The sequence below is a fragment of the Oscarella lobularis genome, chromosome 8, assembly GCF_947507565.1.
Source record: "Oscarella lobularis chromosome 8, ooOscLobu1.1, whole genome shotgun sequence".
Classification (NCBI taxonomy): Eukaryota; Metazoa; Porifera; class Homoscleromorpha; order Homosclerophorida; family Oscarellidae; genus Oscarella; species Oscarella lobularis.
This window is the reverse complement of record NC_089182.1, coordinates 640,743-658,047: the sequence shown is the minus strand read 5'-3', so window position 1 is coordinate 658,047 and position 17,305 is coordinate 640,743. Positions and strand designations below refer to the sequence as shown.

Below are 17,305 nucleotides of genomic sequence, written 5' to 3'. Positions count from 1 at the left end.
AACAAAGTACAGTAGTAAGTACAGTACTCAGTACAGTAGTAACTGCCACCGACACAAAACGTAGAACCCGTTTTATTACAGCGAGCGATTGTGAACAGTGTGTTCACATGTTTAGTCAACCCTCAAATATATATATATCTACGTTACTCATAAAAAATTGTCTACCCTTTTTCACAAACGGTTTCAGCCAATTCAACCGCAATCAAGACACAAAGCAATCTGACCTTTTTTGTATTTCGCGCATGGACAAATGCGAAGCCGATCTGCGTCTTCGCCCACGCAGCTAAAGAGCATAGGCTCCTGCTGAGTGAAACACTTCCAGTCTATTTTTTCAAACGAGGGAACAGAGATTGAGAGCTCTTGAGTCACGCTCGTGCACTGCACGTTAATCCTAAGACAAGTTTGAATAAAATATGTAGCATTTTATTTAGTTTCGTGGCCTACTCTTCAAAAATTTCCTTTTTGTTAAGATGCGGAAAAAACTCCGGCTGGCAAGCCATATCTGAAATCGGTAATTTAGGCAGAAAAGCTAACGCACTTCCTAAATTGACCTTTTCGAAAACAAGCGTCTCGACACGACTCGCCTTGTTGAGAAAAAACAGTCTCGAGAGCAGAAAGCGGTGGCCAGTGAGACTCTTGCGAGCAGAAATCCTGAACAGCAGAAAGAATATTAGCAAAATCTAGCGTAGCTTAACCGGTATATGGCTAATCAAAACCTGATGAGAAAGATACGCTGAGATGCGCTCAAGAAAGCCGGAATAAGTCAATTCATAAGGAATAAAAGGCTTCACCTAGAAGACACGCACACAGATGTGACGTAGGAAGTCAGTTGGTTCTCGTTCTCTCACTGTGGAAGCCATCATTTCTTTCAAAGAGGCTCTGACCTGATCCGCGTCGCTAATGTCAATAGTATATACGTGAGGTTTGCCAATGAACATTTCGGCGTAAGGATGCTGAGAAGTCAGCTGAAGTACATAGAAAAAGGTCACCACCACCCCCCAAAGCATATCGCACTCCTTTCCTTACAGCTCGCAACGTCGGCTTGCTTTTGAAGAAACGGGAATTGAGCCGATTCAACGGGGGATCCAACTGCGAGAGGTATGTCGGAATATAAACGCCCCTTCTCGCACACAGACGCGCCTACCTTGGGATTGAGAAAAAAGCATCCATTCGCTATGGCTTCGAGGGGCGCGGGACCCTCGAAAGGAAAACCCAAACCAACAAAAACCTAAAAGGAAATATTACAAAAAAAAACAACGACCGTTCCAGTAGTTGGTGTACTCCTCCCCCACCTTCGTCTCTTGCAGAAGCGACTGGATTCCGTTTCCGTCCAAAACGCCGTGATTCTTGACGTAGTTAGGAATGAGCGAGTGATCAACTTTGTCGTCCTGATATCACGTTAATTAAAAATTGAGGCGACGACGCGTCTAGAGACGGTCCAATCCTACTTTCGTCGTGCCAATGGTCGCGTGAACTTCGCCGAACTCCGCAATAACGTCAATAAACGCCCTTTTGTCCTGAAAGCAGAGTTTTTCCGTATATCGGCGGCTCGTCTATTTTTTCCCCCTCCGTGTCAGACCTTCCACATGTCGAGCTCTTTCCCGTAGACGAGCATCTGCGGTTTTTTCGTCATCTTTTCGACATCGATCGACTTGTGCTCGACAACGAAGCCGAGAAACGAATTGTCGGGAGAGTGAGCTGCGCGAAATTGCCGCGTCAAACGAAACGAACTCGCGTCCGAACGACGACTCACGAAAGAGCGTCCAGAACTGCTTGGGATTCATATTCCAATTGCCCCACTCCTTGCCCCAATTCGAATGTCCCGGTCTCTTGTACGACTTTAAATTGAATTCGGGCTCAGTCCCAAAAGAGTCCAATATACGAAAGTGACACCTAGAATGAGAAAGAGAGAGGCAAAATTCTCGAATTCACCCCTCCGTGTTTCTCACCTGTACTGATCGAAGCTTCCGCCGACGGCTTTCCTGAACTCTTTCAGACCCACGATATCGATAAAAATGACGTGAAAAGCGTCGTGATTCGCGTCTTTGGTAGGACAAGGCGATATTCGGAATTTCTTGAAATAACTAGACGAGAGAAAAAATGAAGGACGCCCTCCCCCATGTCGCACACGCCAGAGAAACACTCACCCTGAGAGCTGTTGAGTTTCGTGCGTTAACGTAATTGTGTGTCCCAAGATGTGCAACGCCGCAATCAAGTCCGACCATTGGACGAGTTCTCCCAGAGGACCTCCGTGGAAAGCCGTCTCGGCTATTTTAAATCCAACGCGATCCGACAGCAAGCCCATGTGTAGAAAAACCTAAAACACATACTAATTATTATTATTATTATTATTATCATCATTATTATATTAGATACGTTTCTCTTGGGTCTGCCAATGATTGTGCTGGCGGATGCGACGGCGAGCGAATTGGCCGATTTTTGCCAATCCGGCCACATGCGCGTGATCCGTCCGCACACCCATTCCAATTTGGGTCCGCTGAGGATTTTGAGAAGAGATTGAAGATCCGTGTTGATCTCTGTCTTCTGAAAAGGAAAAAAAAAAGGCGAGCTGAGGAGAGCCGGCGGGAAGGAGATTTGAAATCGAACGGCTAAGTTTTGACTTGTCGGCGCAACGTGCTTCTTCTTGAACTCTTCTCTCCCCTTCAAAACGGGACACCAGTTTTCGACCTGGAAAAAAAAAGGTGAGAGAGTCAACGGAAGAAACGATTTCCCAACGCATTCGCACTTCGCCGAGATAGCGAAGAAAAGAGCACTGCGTCCCGTCGACTCCGTACTGGGCATAGCAAGAATCCGACTTCCAAAAATTAGCCATCCACTAACGAGATTATCCTCTTAGGAAGCAATACACCCACTTATAGATATGTTCATGCAGCGAAAAGGGATTAGACATTTCTACTGTTTCCATAGCAACCACTCGTATTTCGTATCTCACTTTGATTTTCCCCTCGCAATCGGGAAAAGACGACGGAAACGGGCCGAGACAATCCCCTGAAAAACAAATCGTTCGTCGTCGTGTTTCGAAAAGGAAAGCTTCCGCGCGTGTACCCTCTTTCATATCCGCTGTCCTCGACGCGGCTTCGGGCCGCGCGGCAGCCGCGCGAGGAGCCGGCAGCGGCTGCGACGTTGCGCGCGGCGCGTAGCTTCGAACGGTCGTGGCGTTTTCGCTGTCGACGTCGCCGCCGTCGCGCGATTTCGTCTCGAGACGCTCGATTCGTCCCAGTGCGAGCCTCACTGTCTCTTCGAGTTCGGCGTTTACGGCTACGAGTCGAGTTTGCGATTAGAGAGATAGAGTAGGGCGTCTACGCACGATGCGCGAATCGATTTTACATTGAAGGCGAGCTATTTCGGACTCGAGCGAGTCGCGCTTCGCCGCTCTGTCGACGAATCCGTCGATTCGACGACCGAATTGGGCTTTCGAGTCGGATTCGGAAGACGATACGGCGACAACGAGAGAGTCGGTGCGACCCGAAAGCCGATTTGTCGCGACGAGAGTCACAACGACGACGAAGAGACCCCAGGCGCACAGACAGACGACCCCATAGGGTCTAAATCGGCAAGAAACGCGCGGCCTCCTCATCTCGGCCAGTGACGGGCAACACAAGCAGACATCATCACGTGAATGCGATAAAAAATAACTCGATCAATGGCTGCGGTAAATGTTTACCGCGCCTTTTCGTTCATGGAAGAACTTTCGCACATTCATCCGGATCTCGAAGCGACGTTCGTCGAGTCTGCAAAGGGTGGCTTCATCGCTGGAGCCGGGGCCCTCGTCGGGGGACTTCTCTTAGGTCCGCCGGGAATCCTTGTCGGTGCTACGGCAGGAGGAGCGGCAGGCATGCTGTATTCGAGCAATTTCAAGCCCGTGTGGAAGATCGTTGGCGGCATGTCGCCGTCAGAACGGGAGAAACTGGCCAAGGCGGTTGCCAGCGAATGCACTCGACTCTGCGTCGAATATCTAACAGTTAGCGCAGACCGACTGTCTCACGACGTTGGTAGAGAACTGCTAAAAGCTGTAATGAAGGCATTGGGATACTCCATGAAAGCGTAGTAGATACCAAAGGCGAATTTTGTTTCCTACGCACGTGTTAAATTGACAATAATCACACCGGCAGACACAGACAAAATTATTTTTATAGAAAACAAACCTACATGTAGCGTGTACCAAGTGTATTTAAGACTCACCACACTACATATCTGTGCCAAGGTAAGACTCCTTACTATTGCCCTTCTGCTCCTTTTTCGATCGCATAGAGTCGCTTCGTCGAGGGCGTTTAGGCAACGAGGACGTACGTTGATCTGCACGCATACAGATCATCAATATTATAATGCGAAGGGTCACAAAATAGGTAACCTTCATCAAGCCGGTATGGACTGTTGCTATCAGAAGATTCGTCGTCATTTGGAAAAGCGACGCCATAGTTAAGCACGAGGTTATAGTCGCCCACTACGGTAACGCCGCTGTCCGTACTCAGAGAGCTACGCTAAATTTTAAATAAAAAACATCGTTGTCACGCGCGCAGAGGTCTACGAGACAAACCGAATGAAAATCTCTCCTTCTACCGGTAGCGGTGCGAAGTTCTGTCTCCACGCGACTCTGCTGCTCGATTAGCTTTCTCATCTGATCTACGTTGTCGCCATCTATAGGGTGAGAACGTAAACAAAGCTCACGGATGCCTTACTCATACCAGTGACAACGCGCCGCATTAGACGCACAATTTCCTGCATATCCCTGCGGCTAGCGTACAGGAAAGGACTTTCGTGGCAACCGTCTGGTTCGAGGCAATCCGACCCGCTTTCCAAAAGTATTGCTATAATGATGCTATTGCCGCAGTCACGTCCGCCTTCGACAGCGGCGCTTAGAAGACACCGTTTGCCGCTCTTTCGACGCTTTTTGTCTATGTGATCGAGAATGGGTGGGAAAGTTTTCTGCGCACTCTTCAAGAGAGAGCGAAGGAGGCGAGGGTCATCCGAAAGGGCGGCCCTCTCAATCCGATCGGCTGTCAACTCCAGGTCGCTTTCTGCGTCCACAGGAGAGTCAGACGCGCAGACTTTCTCCTTTTTGCAAGCTCTAAGAAAAAACGACGTAAGACCACCCAAATGAAGCGGGACCTCCCGCAGACTATCAGCGCTCGGAACTGCCCCATCTGACTAATAAAGCATATACTGTAGTGCCGAGCAACGCTAACCATGCATTGCTTCGAGTGCGCGGCAAGACGAATTTCGCGACTCGACTGAAGTAGCTAGGTATTCCGGTACTATTAGCTACGTGACTGCGGTCATAACAGGACTCTAACGGCCTATCTTGCTCAGAAAACGAACAATTAAAAGCTTACTTGACAGGAGAGAGAAAGCAAGTCATGTCCGCGGAAACAATCTACAGAGAGTGCGAGCACCCCACCCGGATTAGGGCGGGATGATAAGAAAGCCCTCTCTTCTCATTGGTCACTGTCTCTGCATATGCTGCTCGAGTTACCCCCCCAAGGAGCGAAGTGGCTCAGTAACAAAATGGCTACCTTTTGTATAGTATTATTCCCTACTGTACAGGATACTGCAGTGTCATTTTATTTACAAATCCGTCGCAAAAGGACGGCTGCTGTCCTCTCCGGGTACGTCCAAATCAAAACCATTATCATCACGGTCACCACCAAAGTACCCCATTTCGCTTACTTCTCGACTAAAGGACAGCCGCGGCGACGAAGCAATGCCCAGCTGATCTGCACAGAAAAAAAAATAGAACCCAAAAAACGTCACAAATCGACTATATTGATATCCCACCCTTGTCCATTTCCAAAAGAGACAGCCTCAGCGCCAGTTGAAGATCAGCATCATTGTCGTCATCCACGGCGGCATTAGGAAAACCCAAATCGTCGACGTTATCGTCCCACGTGACTCGCGAATCTCTCAACGCTTCTCGCCTTGATATCTCAATGGCCCTTTGGAGGCCCTCCTCTTCGTCACGATCGCCCAGCCACGAAGGACGTCGCGGGGGCAACGGCGGCGACGGTACAGGCGAACCGAGTCGCACCGCCGCGCGATCGCCGCCGTCGCTGCGAATTCGAAGTCGCGAATTTCCTCGCCGATGACGACGACTGCCGTTGGAAGACGACGCCACGTAGGCGTCGGAATCGCTTCTCGGTGTCCTTCCCATAACTGCACGTAAAGAAACAGATTTAACAGGCGTTTTCCTCTACATTGACGAAAAATTCGTTCTAGCGGAAGCCTCTCTTGCAAAGGGGGGGTCAAGGGCCGCTACTTAGAACAATAATATTACTGAACAGCTTCTCAGCGTTTTCTAAACAAAGGACCACCGCCTAATACAACTCTATAATCGCTCGCTGCTGGGATGAAGCAATCGTACATTATAGTGCGATACATTGTAAGCTCTAGAACGGGAAACACTTGACGACTTACTGCGATTCATGACGCGTCGACCGCGATCGATCATAGCGCACCGATCGCTACAGTATTGATTCTGTCGTCGCGGATTCTGACACGAATCTCGCGCGCACAGTCGCTCGGGATCGGTGAGCGATTCCAACATTTCCAACAGATGACGAAAACGATCGAGCGCGCGAGGCGACACCTCGTCGCCGTCCGAATCCAACACGTTGTCGTCGTCGTCGTCGTCGTCGTCGTCGTCATCAAAATCCGCAAAAAATCGCCGTCGTCGTCGATAATGTCGAGATAAAATGCCGGCTGCGTTGTCGTCATCGTCATCGTCGTCGTCGTCGTCGGTCGCCTCTCGCAAGGAAGGATCGTCTTCCGCCGAGACGCCGTCCGGAACGTAGCCCTTCTCGGCGGCGTCCAAGAACTCGCGTCGCTTTCGTCGCAGCACGCCGGTCGCCGCGACGATCACGCCGCGCGGCGTGCGCAAATTGGGCCGATTCACCATCTGCGCGAGCTGTTCGGTCGCGTCTTCCAATTCGTTCTGCATCGACTCGAAAACGGCTCGCTTCGCTTTCGATTTCGACGCCGTCAGGTAGAAGCCGTGCGCGTACGAACAGCGAAGAACGCGTCGGACTTTAAGCAGCTCGCCGACGGCCAATTCGAAGAAGCACGTTTCGGCGACGGAGTCCGACTTCGCTCTCGCTAGAGCGAGTCGTTTGATTCGCGCCTTTCCCTTGGTCAGCAAACCGGCTTCGATCTGAAAACAATGGCTCTGAGTTCAAAACCCAGCCACGAGCGACGGCGGCGAAGATATTCTACCCCTTACCTTAGAGCTTTCTCCGTGGTTGTCAAAGCGGTTATAAAAGTGATTAAAGCGATGCGTCTCTTGAGCCGTTTTGAACGCTTCGGACGCCTGATTTGGAACGGATGTAAACGGCATAATAATAAGCATTCTGCTCTGCGCGAGCTAACCTCTGCCACGGACTCCTGTTTTGTTTTCTTTAGCTTGCCAATGATTTCGTACCTGTTACATCTATAGGATTTCGGCTAAAGAAGACGGGAAAATATTCGCTCGATATGAACGGTTACTTGAAATAGCCGCCAGTCGCCGAACTGTGCTTTCCCCATTCGTCCATGCAAACCCAACAAAAATCGTGTTTACACTATTAATTAATTAATTCAACAGAGTTGTAAATTTATCAAGGGCGCACGCGTACCTTTGTGCACGAAACGTGGTTGCATCCCTCCGTCTTCTGTATAGGGCTCTTGCACTTGGGACACAGTTTCGTGTGCTTCGCCAACCAAAGAGACGCCGCCGCGGCATTCCTTTCTGCCGTACTTAACGTCCCTGCAAATCAGACAGCCGAAAAGTCTTCAAGCACGCGCCAAGGCGAAAAGGAGAAGCGACGTACCATTCTTACGCTGAGTCTCCTTAGGAAGCATTTCCCTCATTTTCTCGTGCCACAGACGCCATTCGTTGCACGGACACGGCTCGTGCGCTTCCTCGCGACATCCCCAGCAGAATTGGTGACCGTCGCCGCAGTCGACGGCACGCCACGTGCAAACGTCGGTCGCCGGTCTCGTGACGAGTGCCGCCGCCATGGACGAATCGCTGACGACGCTACGCTGGATCGGATATTGAACGACGCGACCGCAACCGGGAAAGGGACACCACTGAAGCTGGGGATTCGACTCAACAAAAGCCTTACAGAAAACGGATATAATACAGAAGGCGGTTTTTCTTTTAAAAGTTGATCTTACCTTGATATCGAAGTGAAGATACCGTCTAGCCATGTCGCGGGAAACCAACTGCTCAATCGTTTCCTGAAAGAGAAATAAATCAATAACTCCCCGATCCGTTCGTGAATCGGTGCACGCACCAAAGGCACAAGTATGTTGCATTTGTGAGCTGGACACTTGATATTGTGAGCGTCGCCCTCTTTGATTTTCACAGTCAAATACCTGAAGACGTCGGACCCGGTAAGAGACGCAAAACGGGGTGCCATTGAACACACGTACGTTTCCCAGCATTGAGAGCAAAAGGAGTGGCCGCACGGTATGGGAATAAGACCTCGTCCGCCGGCCAACACGACTACGTTGTCCTCGCAGATGGTACACTGAGAATACAATGTATTAGTCCATTAGCTCGGCGGAGAGTTCTACTGCTAGTTTCACCTTATCCCTGCCTTCGGCCGCCGTCACTTCCTCCTCCGTTTCTCGCGACGATTCCGCTTTCATTTCCACGTCGATATCATTGACTGTCGCAAAGACGTCATCTGCTGAAAAAAGAAAAGAAAAAATAGACCGAGAAAGAAACATTAGGGAAGGAAGAAAAAATGCATATGATAGAGAGGGACTATCTTTCTTTCTTTCTTTCTTTTTTAGTGGGGGGAAGAGATCCTGTACTTGTGAAAACAAACGTTTATTCAAGAATCCTTTACTCGTTGCATCACTTCCTAATAAATTATTTTCTTTTTCATACCCGTGTCGGGAAGCTTTACGCCGGCTTTTTCGCACGCAGACGTCGCGTTTTCCATCCACGCTTCCAGCAACGCCTCCTTCGACCATTCTATCGACGAACAAACGGTCGACAAAAGCGACGACCAACGAGGGCAAAAGAGGACGAACCGTAGTTACGAAGCAGAGCTTCGGCTGTAAAGAGAGGAACCTAAAAAAAAAACAAAAAAAAAAAGAAGAACATTCATTTAGTCATCCGAGAAGCGGTGTGAATTATTTTACCCCTAGCATGTCAGAAGTCTCGACGAGAAGCTTATCTTTGACTTCTCGCACTTCTTGCGCTTTCAAGCCGCACGTCACGGTTTCAGTCTAAAAAAGAGAATTTTCGCAACGAAATCAATAAAAAAAGAGAAAGTGGAATGCATACTTCGGGCGCATCGTGATCGCTCTTTTCAGAATCGGCCGGGCTTCCCTAGAGCGTACGAAAACGAATGAACGCGAGACGTTCTTGCGCGCACGCGTCGCGCGCACGCACCGAAAAGACCATGAGCGATTCGAGCATCTCGGCGATGTCGTTATAACGCGCGCGACTCGCACAGTCGCACGGCGTCTCCTTGCGCTCGTTCTCCGCGTAGACGGAGGAGCCTTGATGAACGAGAATCTGAACAAAAATGCAAAAATGCGCGCCTAGAAAAAACAACGCCCGTAGAACGGAAGGCCGTACTTCGACGCATCGTTTCAGCCCCGATCGAGCGGCCCAGTGCAACGCCGTGTCGCCGTTCTAAAACGAAGAATAAATATATAGAATGCGGACCCTAGGAGCCACCCAACGCGCGTCTCTCGATCTCTCTCACACTGCACCTTGTCCTTGAGATCGATTTTTGCTCGAAGGAGACACCACTTCGTCTTCGATTGACCGAGTATGAGATGCTCGACTATTTGCGCGCGTCTCATGTCGCCGAGCGGCGAATCGTCCGGCGAACAGGCGAGATGAAGCGCCGTCTCCGCGTTCGCGTTCGCGTGATTCGGATTGCCGCCGCCTTCGTAGAGGAAGTAGAGTATCGGTTCGATGGCGTACATGGCGGCGAAGAGAAAGGGCGTGTTGTTGCCGTAGCCGTCGCCGTAGTTCTCGTTCGGGGAGAGATTTCGGCGAAAGTCGGCGCTCTCTTCGCGCCAGATTTTCGCCGCGTCGCGAATTTCGCCACGACTCAGCGCCGTGCGAAAGCGGCTCGTTGTGGAGCCCATCGAATAGAGAGCGATGCGGTTTTTCACTCTCGATGTCCGAAGTTCTTTATAACCTAGCGTGCGCGACAAGACGTCACACGAAGGTTTCACTACGGCACGGACGAGCCACTCGACGAGCCCAGGGTCTATACCACGTGAGTTATGCAGACAAAAGACCGTTCACCGACCCTTTCGTATCGAAGATCTACAAATGCAATGCGGGGCAATTATCCATCTCCCCCTCCCGCCCATTTCCGGTATAGTACGAATGTTTGTTTGCGCAAACAACTACAATTTCGATTTTAGCCTAAATCGTCGCCGCGCGTCGACGACGTCGGCCACGTCGGTCATTATTTCACAAAGTCGTTCGAGTTCGTCGAGGGGAACTCGTTTGTGAACGGGCAAATAGATGACGTGTGCCATCAGTTCTTCGGCTCGGCTCGGACGAGGAAAGGCTTTCGTCTGTCTCACCGTCTCGTCAGCTCGAACGACGTCCAATTGCGTTGCACCGCGATACGCGTCTACGCCCCGTCGATTCAGCTCGTCTATATAAGCATCGGCGTTGCTCTGCGCAAAGAAAAAAATGAACCGCGTGACGTCAATATAAAATCCCCCCTCCCCCTCCACTTGAACGTGCTAGCTTATGGGACTTTTAACCGGTCAATCCGACGTGTGTACGTGCGTCATACGTTTCAGATGAGACGGATTGGTTGTCTATGTACACAGGGATATGACGTTCGTTTGGGGAGACGCTGCTCGTTTGCGATATATCGCTGATCCAATTACACGCATAAACCGAAAGTGCGTCAGCGCTCGTCTTTTCCCGCGCGAAACGTCGCGGGACTCTTGGGCTATACTACGAATTCTGGTGGCGACAAAGCCGCAATCGTCGTTCAGCCCGCTGCCCATTATAGTCTACAGATTGAGCGACAGGCTAAACGACGGCGGTTACAGCGGTTACGAAGAGGAAAGACTTAGTCATGGCCAAAGGACCCCTCTTCAACAAAACTGAAGCGAATCGGATAGAAAAATCAAACTAAACAAACTCAGTCGCCACCACCAAAGTTACAAGACGGTTTGTTCACCACTCGGAATGCAACTGAAACCTGTCTACAGTAGAAACCACAGCTGGCAGAGATGGTCATTACACAAAGGGTCCGCATAAATCAATAGACCGAGATAAATGCTTTCTTTACAAGTTTTTAGCTCGGCCAATTGCCCTGCCGCCACCGCGGTGTTCCCGCTAACTGAATCCCCTTCACCCCCACACCCACCGGCGATCTTACCACAATTATAGGAAAGAGCCAATGATTCCTAACCGTAGCCCGGCTTCCGGGTATCTGAACCGACTTGGGCAGTCGACTGGCGACGTACTCGCAATGCGACACATTCCGTCGATATTCGTCCGCGCTGAATCGTAACAGAGCGTCGAGCAGAGCGCCGAAGAGCGCGCCCGACGGCTGCCAACGCAAGAACGTTATCAAATCGACGCCGTTGAAGCCGCGCAACAATTGAACGGCGTATTCCTTGTGATCGATGCCGAAGAAAGCGACGAGACGACGCCCGTAACGATTCACCGTCGGGGAGTTGAGTGACAACGCTACGATGAAATAGCGAGCGAGTCTCTTGAAGAACATCCATCTCGAGTATACGGGATAGGTCAGCTGACGATCGCGCATCTTTTTCAGGAGTCCGCGATTTCGGACGATCGTCACGCCTCCGCCGAAACCGGTCGCGTGCTTTATCCCGCCAAAACTGAAGAGACTCAGGAGCGCGTCGGGATGGCCGAGACGCTCGAATCCGGCGAACGTCTGCGCGCAATCCTCGATGAAATCGATGCGACGTCGCTTGGCGAAGGCGACGACGTCCGTCACGTCGATCCAACGCCCGTACAGGTGCGCGACGACGATAGCGACGCTCTTCGACGTGACGACCGCTTCGAGCGATCGCGCGTCGGGCGCGAGCGTCTCGGGATCGACGTCGACGGGAACGACGTCGAGACCGTGATGGCGAACAATGCGAGCCATATCCGGGATGTTGATCGCCGTCATGATGATTTGGGATCGCCTCGGATAGGCGGCCACTTGGAGGTAGAGATCGAACGCCGTTCGGACGCAGAACGAGGCGAGACATTGGTTTGAGCCGCCGAAGAGCGACTCGACTTTGTCGGCGACAATTTTCGGATTGTCACATTTGACGATGGAGCCTACCGCCTTGAAAAATTGTCCATACGTGGCATCTGGATAAAGAGAAAGAAACGTGTGGAAATAGACAATACAAAATTTTAATTAAGGGTCCACTTTGCAGTGCCTTCTAACAGGTATTTGAATCTATTGACTATAGCTGTAGACATACTGTACTATGGATGGCCCTATGGATGTGCGTTCTGTTACACTGGTGTGTAATAATTTCTGAACTACTAATTGTCCAATATTTAAATCGCTGGCGTCTCATTACTGATACAATACAGTCCTAACAAACGCTGAGTGTTTAGGCAATTGTGAAAGTCCCACCCCACCTACTTCCCTTGCTATTGTACTGTAACAGTGAGAGTCGACGTAACGTTGGTTTTTAGCTACGACGAGCACAGAATAGGACAATTGTGACAGCGTCAGACCATAGATCTATGGTCAGACTCTGTAGGCGTGGTTTGGCGCGATTATTCGACATAGCAGTCATCGGAATGCCAGTAAGAGCGAGCAAGTATGCTCGTGAGGCACGACAGATAAGCGAGTAATACTATAGCGCTTGTTCACCTATGTGTAGAGAGGCGTAGGGTAGCAAGCCGGTCTTCTTTTCCGTTGGCGCGTCCTCGCCCATACAGTTGATCGGAGCGGGAGCCGAGCTAGAAGCTTGAAATTTTCTTCTCCGATCTGGGGCACATGTGCAAGTGCTTCAACAACACTACAGCTCCAAGGTGCGTTCGAAATGGTCTAACGTGCGCTAAAAACGCCCTGCGAAAAAATGAGGAAGTGGGCGTTCCTTCTATTTTGGACCGTTTTCGCGAGCGTACGATGCGATGGCGAGAGATCGTTTCACGAATCAAATGCGGAGAAGAAAGAGTGAGCGAACTACGCTACGCGATGCATAATTCGATAGAGAAATTGCTGGGAAAACCCCGCTAGACACATTTACGATCATATTCGCGACAAAATCAACCTCGACGGTCAAGCGATGAGGTAGAACGGTCGCGTACGAGCATTGTCGGTTCTCGAGCGCACGCTGCGTGCAGGCATCTAAAGGATCACCTCAAAAACGTTATGGAAATCGACGAAAAAGAGTTAGAAAACGCCGATGACACTCAGGGTAGGTATCAAACCACCGTGTTTTCTCGAATCACGTGTTTTCCACGTGGATTTTAGCTATTTATTACCTATTCAAATTGCACGATTTTGACGGCAATCAGCTGTTGGATGGACTTGAACTGACGACTCTATTCTCGGATTATCGAGAATCGGCGCACAACGATCTCACTGCTGGCGAAATGATATTAGAAAGCGAAGTGGCTCAGATTGTCGATACCATTCTCGAAGAGCATGACGTCGACGGGGATGGATACGTTAATTGGCCAGAAATGGCATCACAATCGTCCAAACTGTTACTAAATAGAATACTTGACACATAGCAACACACTGCATATCTATTTTATTTCAAACTTTTTGCTTGGGTGTGCCAGCGTCCGTGTCTACGTTTTTCACTAACACGCACTTCTCGTAGTGTTCGGCCCACATTTTCCGCTTGTCTGCTTGAAGGCACATCGCTAGAAGTCCTTGCCAGTCGGGTTGCATCATATCATCCGGATGCATTTCTCGGATGACTTCCGCGGAATCCACCTGAACCATCTCTTCGCTTTGGGATCCTTTCTCTTCGTCCTCGTCGCTTGAGATGAATTGATTGAGCTGACTCTCTATGCTATGATTCATTTCCTCCTTCCTTGATTCATATTCGTCGACAATGAAACCCTCCGATTCAAGAAAGCGCATCAGACGATGATAATAAATATAATCGAATGCTTTAATTTGAGCACTGCAAGAGAGATGGTCACAACTCGCCTCTCTCCAATATTTATTACCTATTCCTCTCCTTAGCTTCATCAGAAGCAGCTTGCTTTCTAGTAAGAAGCAATAGGCTATCATGTAGTCTATCATCTTTTCCTTTACTCACATTCTCTCTCTTTCAAGTTTCAACTTCTCTGCGACCAACTTTTTTCTCTGCTTGACCATTCTCTGTCTTTCCCGGCGCTTCTGCGCCCGTTTCCAAAGCCGGCGTCTCTTCCTCTCCTTCTTCCTTTCTATCTCTCGACGTTTCTCCCCTTCACGAACTCGCTCCATCGTTTCCTCATCCGGATCCAGATCATATCCAATGGTAGTTTCATTGCTAATATGAAGACACGTATAGATTCTTTCAGTATTTATAGTATCTACAGTATTTTATACTTGTGCGTTATTGGCACTCCTCTTGCTTTGGAGACTTCTCCAAATTTGATATTGACGAAATATGGCAGTCTTGTGTTTCGAAAAGAACGTCAAAATAAGCCGAAAAGTATTTTCCATTACCGCCAAAGGTCGTGGATTCTGAATATGAACTAAATGACAACAGGTGACGTTTTCGTGGTGTTTTCTTACCTCGTCGTCGGTCGCTTTTCTCTATTTTCCGCTGTTCTGTAAAAATCTCGTAAAAAAAGCCGGTCTCAATTCTCGAACATACGTATCGCGATCATCGTTCATCATCAAGTCGATTCCAAATCCTGGACCCTAGCTAGCTTAGATCACGTGGCACAAAATGACGGCGAGATTCTTCAACCGTCTAGCGACTTTCGGAGTCGGATTAGCAATAACAGGCGGCGTGGTCAACAGCACGCTCTACACGGGTACCAAAATATCAAAGAAAAAACTGACGGGGGGTCCCTTTCGAGGCGTCACCGCGTGTATGTTCACATAGTACCGGGCGGTCACCGCGCAGTCCTATTCGATCGTTTTCGCGGCGTGATTCCCACGCCGTCGGGCGAAGGAACCCATTTTCTCATACCGTGGGTCCAGCGTCCGATCATCTACGATTGTCGCGCAACGCCGCGCAACGTTCCCGTCGAAACGGGCAGCAAGGACTTGCAGACGATTGCGATCACGCTTCGAATTCTCTTTCGGCCCAAACCGGAGGAATTGCCGACGATCTATCAGAATTTGGGTCAGGATTACGCCGAACGACTTTTGCCGTCGATCACCACGGAAACTCTCAAGGCCGTCGTCGTACGTGTGCGGGGGGCGTGGGGGCGGGGATCTCTAAATGTGATATTCGCGATACGTACTCTAAATTAAAATTTCAATAAGATATATTTCGTTGGTGCGAAGTTTTATCGTTTTTTTTGGGGGGGGGGGGGGGGGGGGGGGGGACGTTCTGTTGGGAATCTAATGTTTTTTTGGATGTAGGCTCAGTTTGATGCAAGTGAATTAATTACGCAAAGAGAAATTGTACGTGGTAGTGTAAGGGGGAGGAGGGGCGAGGGTTTCGATCTTACGCAGATGCCCATTTCTTTAGGTGTCTCAGAAAGTGAGGCAACTCTTCACGGATAGGGCCTCCAAATTTGGCATCATAACAGACGACATTTCTATTGTAAAAAGACGCAGCCAGTAGTACTTTCTTCCTATAATCACATCCGTCGTCATTCAGACTCACCTCGCCTTCGGCAAAGAATTCACTCACGCCGTGGAGCAAAAGCAAGTCGGTAAGTAGACTCTTCCCTCATGCATATATACATGTGTTTCCTGGATGCATTGATGCCTCTGACGCAGGCGACATTTCCTCACGCGTGCATACTTGCCATATATGGTTGAATTATGTTGCCTTACCGGTTTTGTCTTCTTCTTCTTCTTAGCCCAGCAAGAAGCTGAAAAGGCTCGATTTCTCGTGGAAAAGGTAGCTGCATGCAAATTAGTCTTTCCAAAATCTCACGCTCTCGATCGTCGAATTTTCAGGCGGAGCAGCACAAACGCGCGGCGATTATTACGGCGGAAGGCGACGCTAAGGGAGCTCAGCTCTTGTCGGACGCTTTCAAGCAGGCGGGTGAGGGGCTCGTCGAATTGCGACGACTCGAGGCGGCCGAAGAAATTGCGTCGACTCTGTCGAGATCACCGAACGTTGCCTATCTTCCGTCCGGGCAGAACGTCTTACTGTCTATGCCCGTCGGTGCAAGGTAGTCGGCTCCAGCTGGCGTGTGCTTTCTTTTCGTTTCTTCGTAATCGTGTCTCTTCTAACTGAATAAATGCTATTATATGCGTCTTTGTTGTGGTGGGAGACACTCACGCGTTTCGTCCCTTTGCTTACGCGCGAGGAGTGATACTCGTGCTCGACGTTTTTTCGGTTTTGAAACTTCTTTGCATTCTAATGAGCGAAACTGCCTGCACGTGCTCGCCGTAGCTCCGGGTGGTCGTCAGACGAGTCCTAATGAAATCACGCCCTAAACGCATATCCGCTTACTTTCTTTCTCTGGGAGAGTCCCGTTCGCCCAAACGCGCCGGCTAAGGGGCGCGAAGGGAGTTGCTTCACTGCGACGACCAGCCGGGAGCGCGGCCACGAGGTGTCTCGTTCACCTGCAGTTCCGTTTCTCTTCCGTATTCCCATGGGTTTGGAAGCGATATCGCTCTTTGTTTGTTCGTACCTGTGCGTCATATCGGGAAGACTCGCACAACAGGAGCGAGTCTCATCGCAATCGGGAAACGTAGCGCTCGTCGTCAGTCCGGATACCCCAAGGCCATCGAAGTCAATTCCGGGTCCCCTCAACTGTACGGCGCCTCCTCCGAAAAAGAACCGAACAAAACGACAACTCTGCCATCGAAAAAACTATTTTATAGACGTCAACAAGTACGATTTCAAACTCCCTGAGAGGCTAAAGATCGCCTACAGGCGAGTAAACATAGGTGCATGCTCCGGCGGTTGCCCGTACGCCGACTGCGCTCCGCGTGGTGGCTGTCGTCTCGAACTTTACGGCGACGACGCAATGGAATACCATCATCTGTTCGTTCTGTCGACGGAGAGGTCGAACATCAAAAAGATGTGCGTTCCCACCAAATTTGAAGCGATCAAACTGCCTATCGAAGACAAAAGCGAAAGCAAGGGTTACAAGATGATGCTTTTTCCTATAATAGTCACACAGTGCGACTGCCGATCGTCGCTGAGACAATTGTACGACGGCGACGGCGACGACGAGTCGGATCAAGGG

General features: G+C 50.0%; 7 protein-coding genes across 14 annotated transcripts; 2 read left to right on the top strand and 5 right to left on the bottom strand.

Annotated features, from left to right (window-relative positions):
* Positions 1-54: 54 nt before the first annotated feature.
* On the bottom strand, positions 55-3,633 carry LOC136189992 (alpha-1,6-mannosylglycoprotein 6-beta-N-acetylglucosaminyltransferase A-like). 2 transcript variants are annotated; one of them, XM_065978063.1, is made up of 19 exons: positions 3,349-3,632; positions 3,067-3,279; positions 2,954-3,009; positions 2,747-2,836; positions 2,608-2,688; positions 2,377-2,544; positions 2,148-2,317; positions 1,950-2,084; positions 1,754-1,893; positions 1,580-1,698; positions 1,449-1,517; positions 1,293-1,388; positions 1,145-1,228; positions 1,027-1,089; positions 849-965; positions 717-791; positions 552-651; positions 445-502; positions 55-391 (listed from the first exon to the last, which is right to left on the bottom strand). In XM_065978063.1, exons 1-19 carry the CDS (start codon positions 3,596-3,598, stop codon positions 193-195), a joined length of 2,283 nt encoding a protein of 760 aa, XP_065834135.1. In that variant the 5' UTR covers positions 3,599-3,632; the 3' UTR covers positions 55-192. The 2 variants fall into 2 exon arrangements, with proteins under 2 accessions (XP_065834135.1, XP_065834134.1); XM_065978062.1 differs by having other exon boundaries at positions 2,377-2,688; positions 3,349-3,633.
* Positions 3,634-3,996: 363 nt separating this feature from the next.
* Positions 3,997-5,552, bottom strand: LOC136189997 (uncharacterized). Of its 2 annotated transcripts, XM_065978070.1 has the most exons (6): positions 5,355-5,551; positions 4,707-5,089; positions 4,559-4,659; positions 4,373-4,502; positions 4,214-4,317; positions 4,091-4,172 (listed from the first exon to the last, which is right to left on the bottom strand). In XM_065978070.1, the coding sequence occupies exons 1-6, from the start codon at positions 5,378-5,380 to the stop codon at positions 4,167-4,169; spliced, it is 750 nt and encodes a 249-aa protein (XP_065834142.1). In that variant the 5' UTR covers positions 5,381-5,551; the 3' UTR covers positions 4,091-4,166. The 2 variants fall into 2 exon arrangements, with proteins under 2 accessions (XP_065834143.1, XP_065834142.1); XM_065978071.1 differs by having other exon boundaries at positions 3,997-4,317; positions 5,355-5,552.
* An 8-nt stretch (positions 5,553-5,560) lies between these two features.
* Positions 5,561-10,655, bottom strand: LOC136189990 (ankyrin repeat and IBR domain-containing protein 1-like). Of its 3 annotated transcripts, XM_065978059.1 has the most exons (21): positions 10,561-10,647; positions 10,242-10,294; positions 9,727-10,163; positions 9,590-9,646; positions 9,401-9,526; positions 9,293-9,337; positions 9,148-9,234; positions 9,037-9,076; positions 8,891-8,977; positions 8,584-8,687; positions 8,428-8,525; positions 8,289-8,370; positions 8,170-8,232; positions 7,821-8,112; positions 7,626-7,756; positions 7,498-7,571; positions 7,381-7,441; positions 7,235-7,321; positions 6,433-7,165; positions 5,797-6,171; positions 5,561-5,735 (listed from the first exon to the last, which is right to left on the bottom strand). In XM_065978059.1, the coding sequence occupies exons 3-21, from the start codon at positions 10,108-10,110 to the stop codon at positions 5,587-5,589; spliced, it is 3,075 nt and encodes a 1,024-aa protein (XP_065834131.1). In that variant the 5' UTR covers positions 10,111-10,163; positions 10,242-10,294; positions 10,561-10,647; the 3' UTR covers positions 5,561-5,586. The 3 variants fall into 3 exon arrangements, with proteins under 3 accessions (XP_065834131.1, XP_065834132.1, XP_065834133.1); XM_065978060.1 differs by lacking the exon at positions 10,242-10,294 and having other exon boundaries at positions 10,561-10,655; XM_065978061.1 differs by lacking the exon at positions 10,561-10,647 and having other exon boundaries at positions 8,584-8,684; positions 9,727-10,347.
* Positions 10,269-13,040, bottom strand: LOC136189993 (uncharacterized). Its single transcript, XM_065978064.1, has 3 exons — positions 12,846-13,040; positions 11,376-12,328; positions 10,269-10,656 (listed from the first exon to the last, which is right to left on the bottom strand). Exons 1-3 carry the CDS (start codon positions 12,907-12,909, stop codon positions 10,378-10,380), a joined length of 1,296 nt encoding a protein of 431 aa, XP_065834136.1. The 5' UTR covers positions 12,910-13,040; the 3' UTR covers positions 10,269-10,377.
* Positions 12,943-13,832, top strand: LOC136189998 (multiple coagulation factor deficiency protein 2 homolog). The gene is made up of 4 exons (XM_065978072.1): positions 12,943-13,151; positions 13,215-13,268; positions 13,322-13,395; positions 13,452-13,832. The coding sequence occupies exons 1-4, from the start codon at positions 13,054-13,056 to the stop codon at positions 13,712-13,714; spliced, it is 489 nt and encodes a 162-aa protein (XP_065834144.1). The 5' UTR covers positions 12,943-13,053; the 3' UTR covers positions 13,715-13,832.
* LOC136189996 (golgin subfamily A member 6-like protein 26) lies at positions 13,153-16,573 on the bottom strand. 4 transcript variants are annotated; one of them, XR_010670490.1, is made up of 11 exons: positions 16,258-16,573; positions 15,605-16,205; positions 14,797-15,259; positions 14,715-14,750; positions 14,646-14,663; positions 14,526-14,594; positions 14,254-14,466; positions 14,162-14,200; positions 13,746-14,115; positions 13,612-13,690; positions 13,153-13,565 (listed from the first exon to the last, which is right to left on the bottom strand). XR_010670490.1 is itself a non-coding variant. In XM_065978069.1 (10 exons), the coding sequence occupies exons 3-10, from the start codon at positions 14,817-14,819 to the stop codon at positions 13,688-13,690; spliced, it is 771 nt and encodes a 256-aa protein (XP_065834141.1). In that variant the 5' UTR covers positions 14,820-15,259; positions 15,605-16,205; positions 16,258-16,573; the 3' UTR covers positions 13,153-13,687. The 4 variants fall into 4 exon arrangements, 1 of the variants encoding a protein (XP_065834141.1); XR_010670491.1 differs by having other exon boundaries at positions 13,153-13,562; XR_010670489.1 differs by having other exon boundaries at positions 13,612-14,115.
* On the top strand, positions 14,861-16,365 carry LOC136189995 (prohibitin 1-like). The gene is made up of 7 exons (XM_065978068.1): positions 14,861-14,959; positions 15,031-15,335; positions 15,516-15,557; positions 15,625-15,699; positions 15,757-15,811; positions 15,962-16,002; positions 16,062-16,365. Exons 1-7 carry the CDS (start codon positions 14,872-14,874, stop codon positions 16,281-16,283), a joined length of 828 nt encoding a protein of 275 aa, XP_065834140.1. The 5' UTR covers positions 14,861-14,871; the 3' UTR covers positions 16,284-16,365.
* Positions 16,574-17,305: the final 732 nt, after the last annotated feature.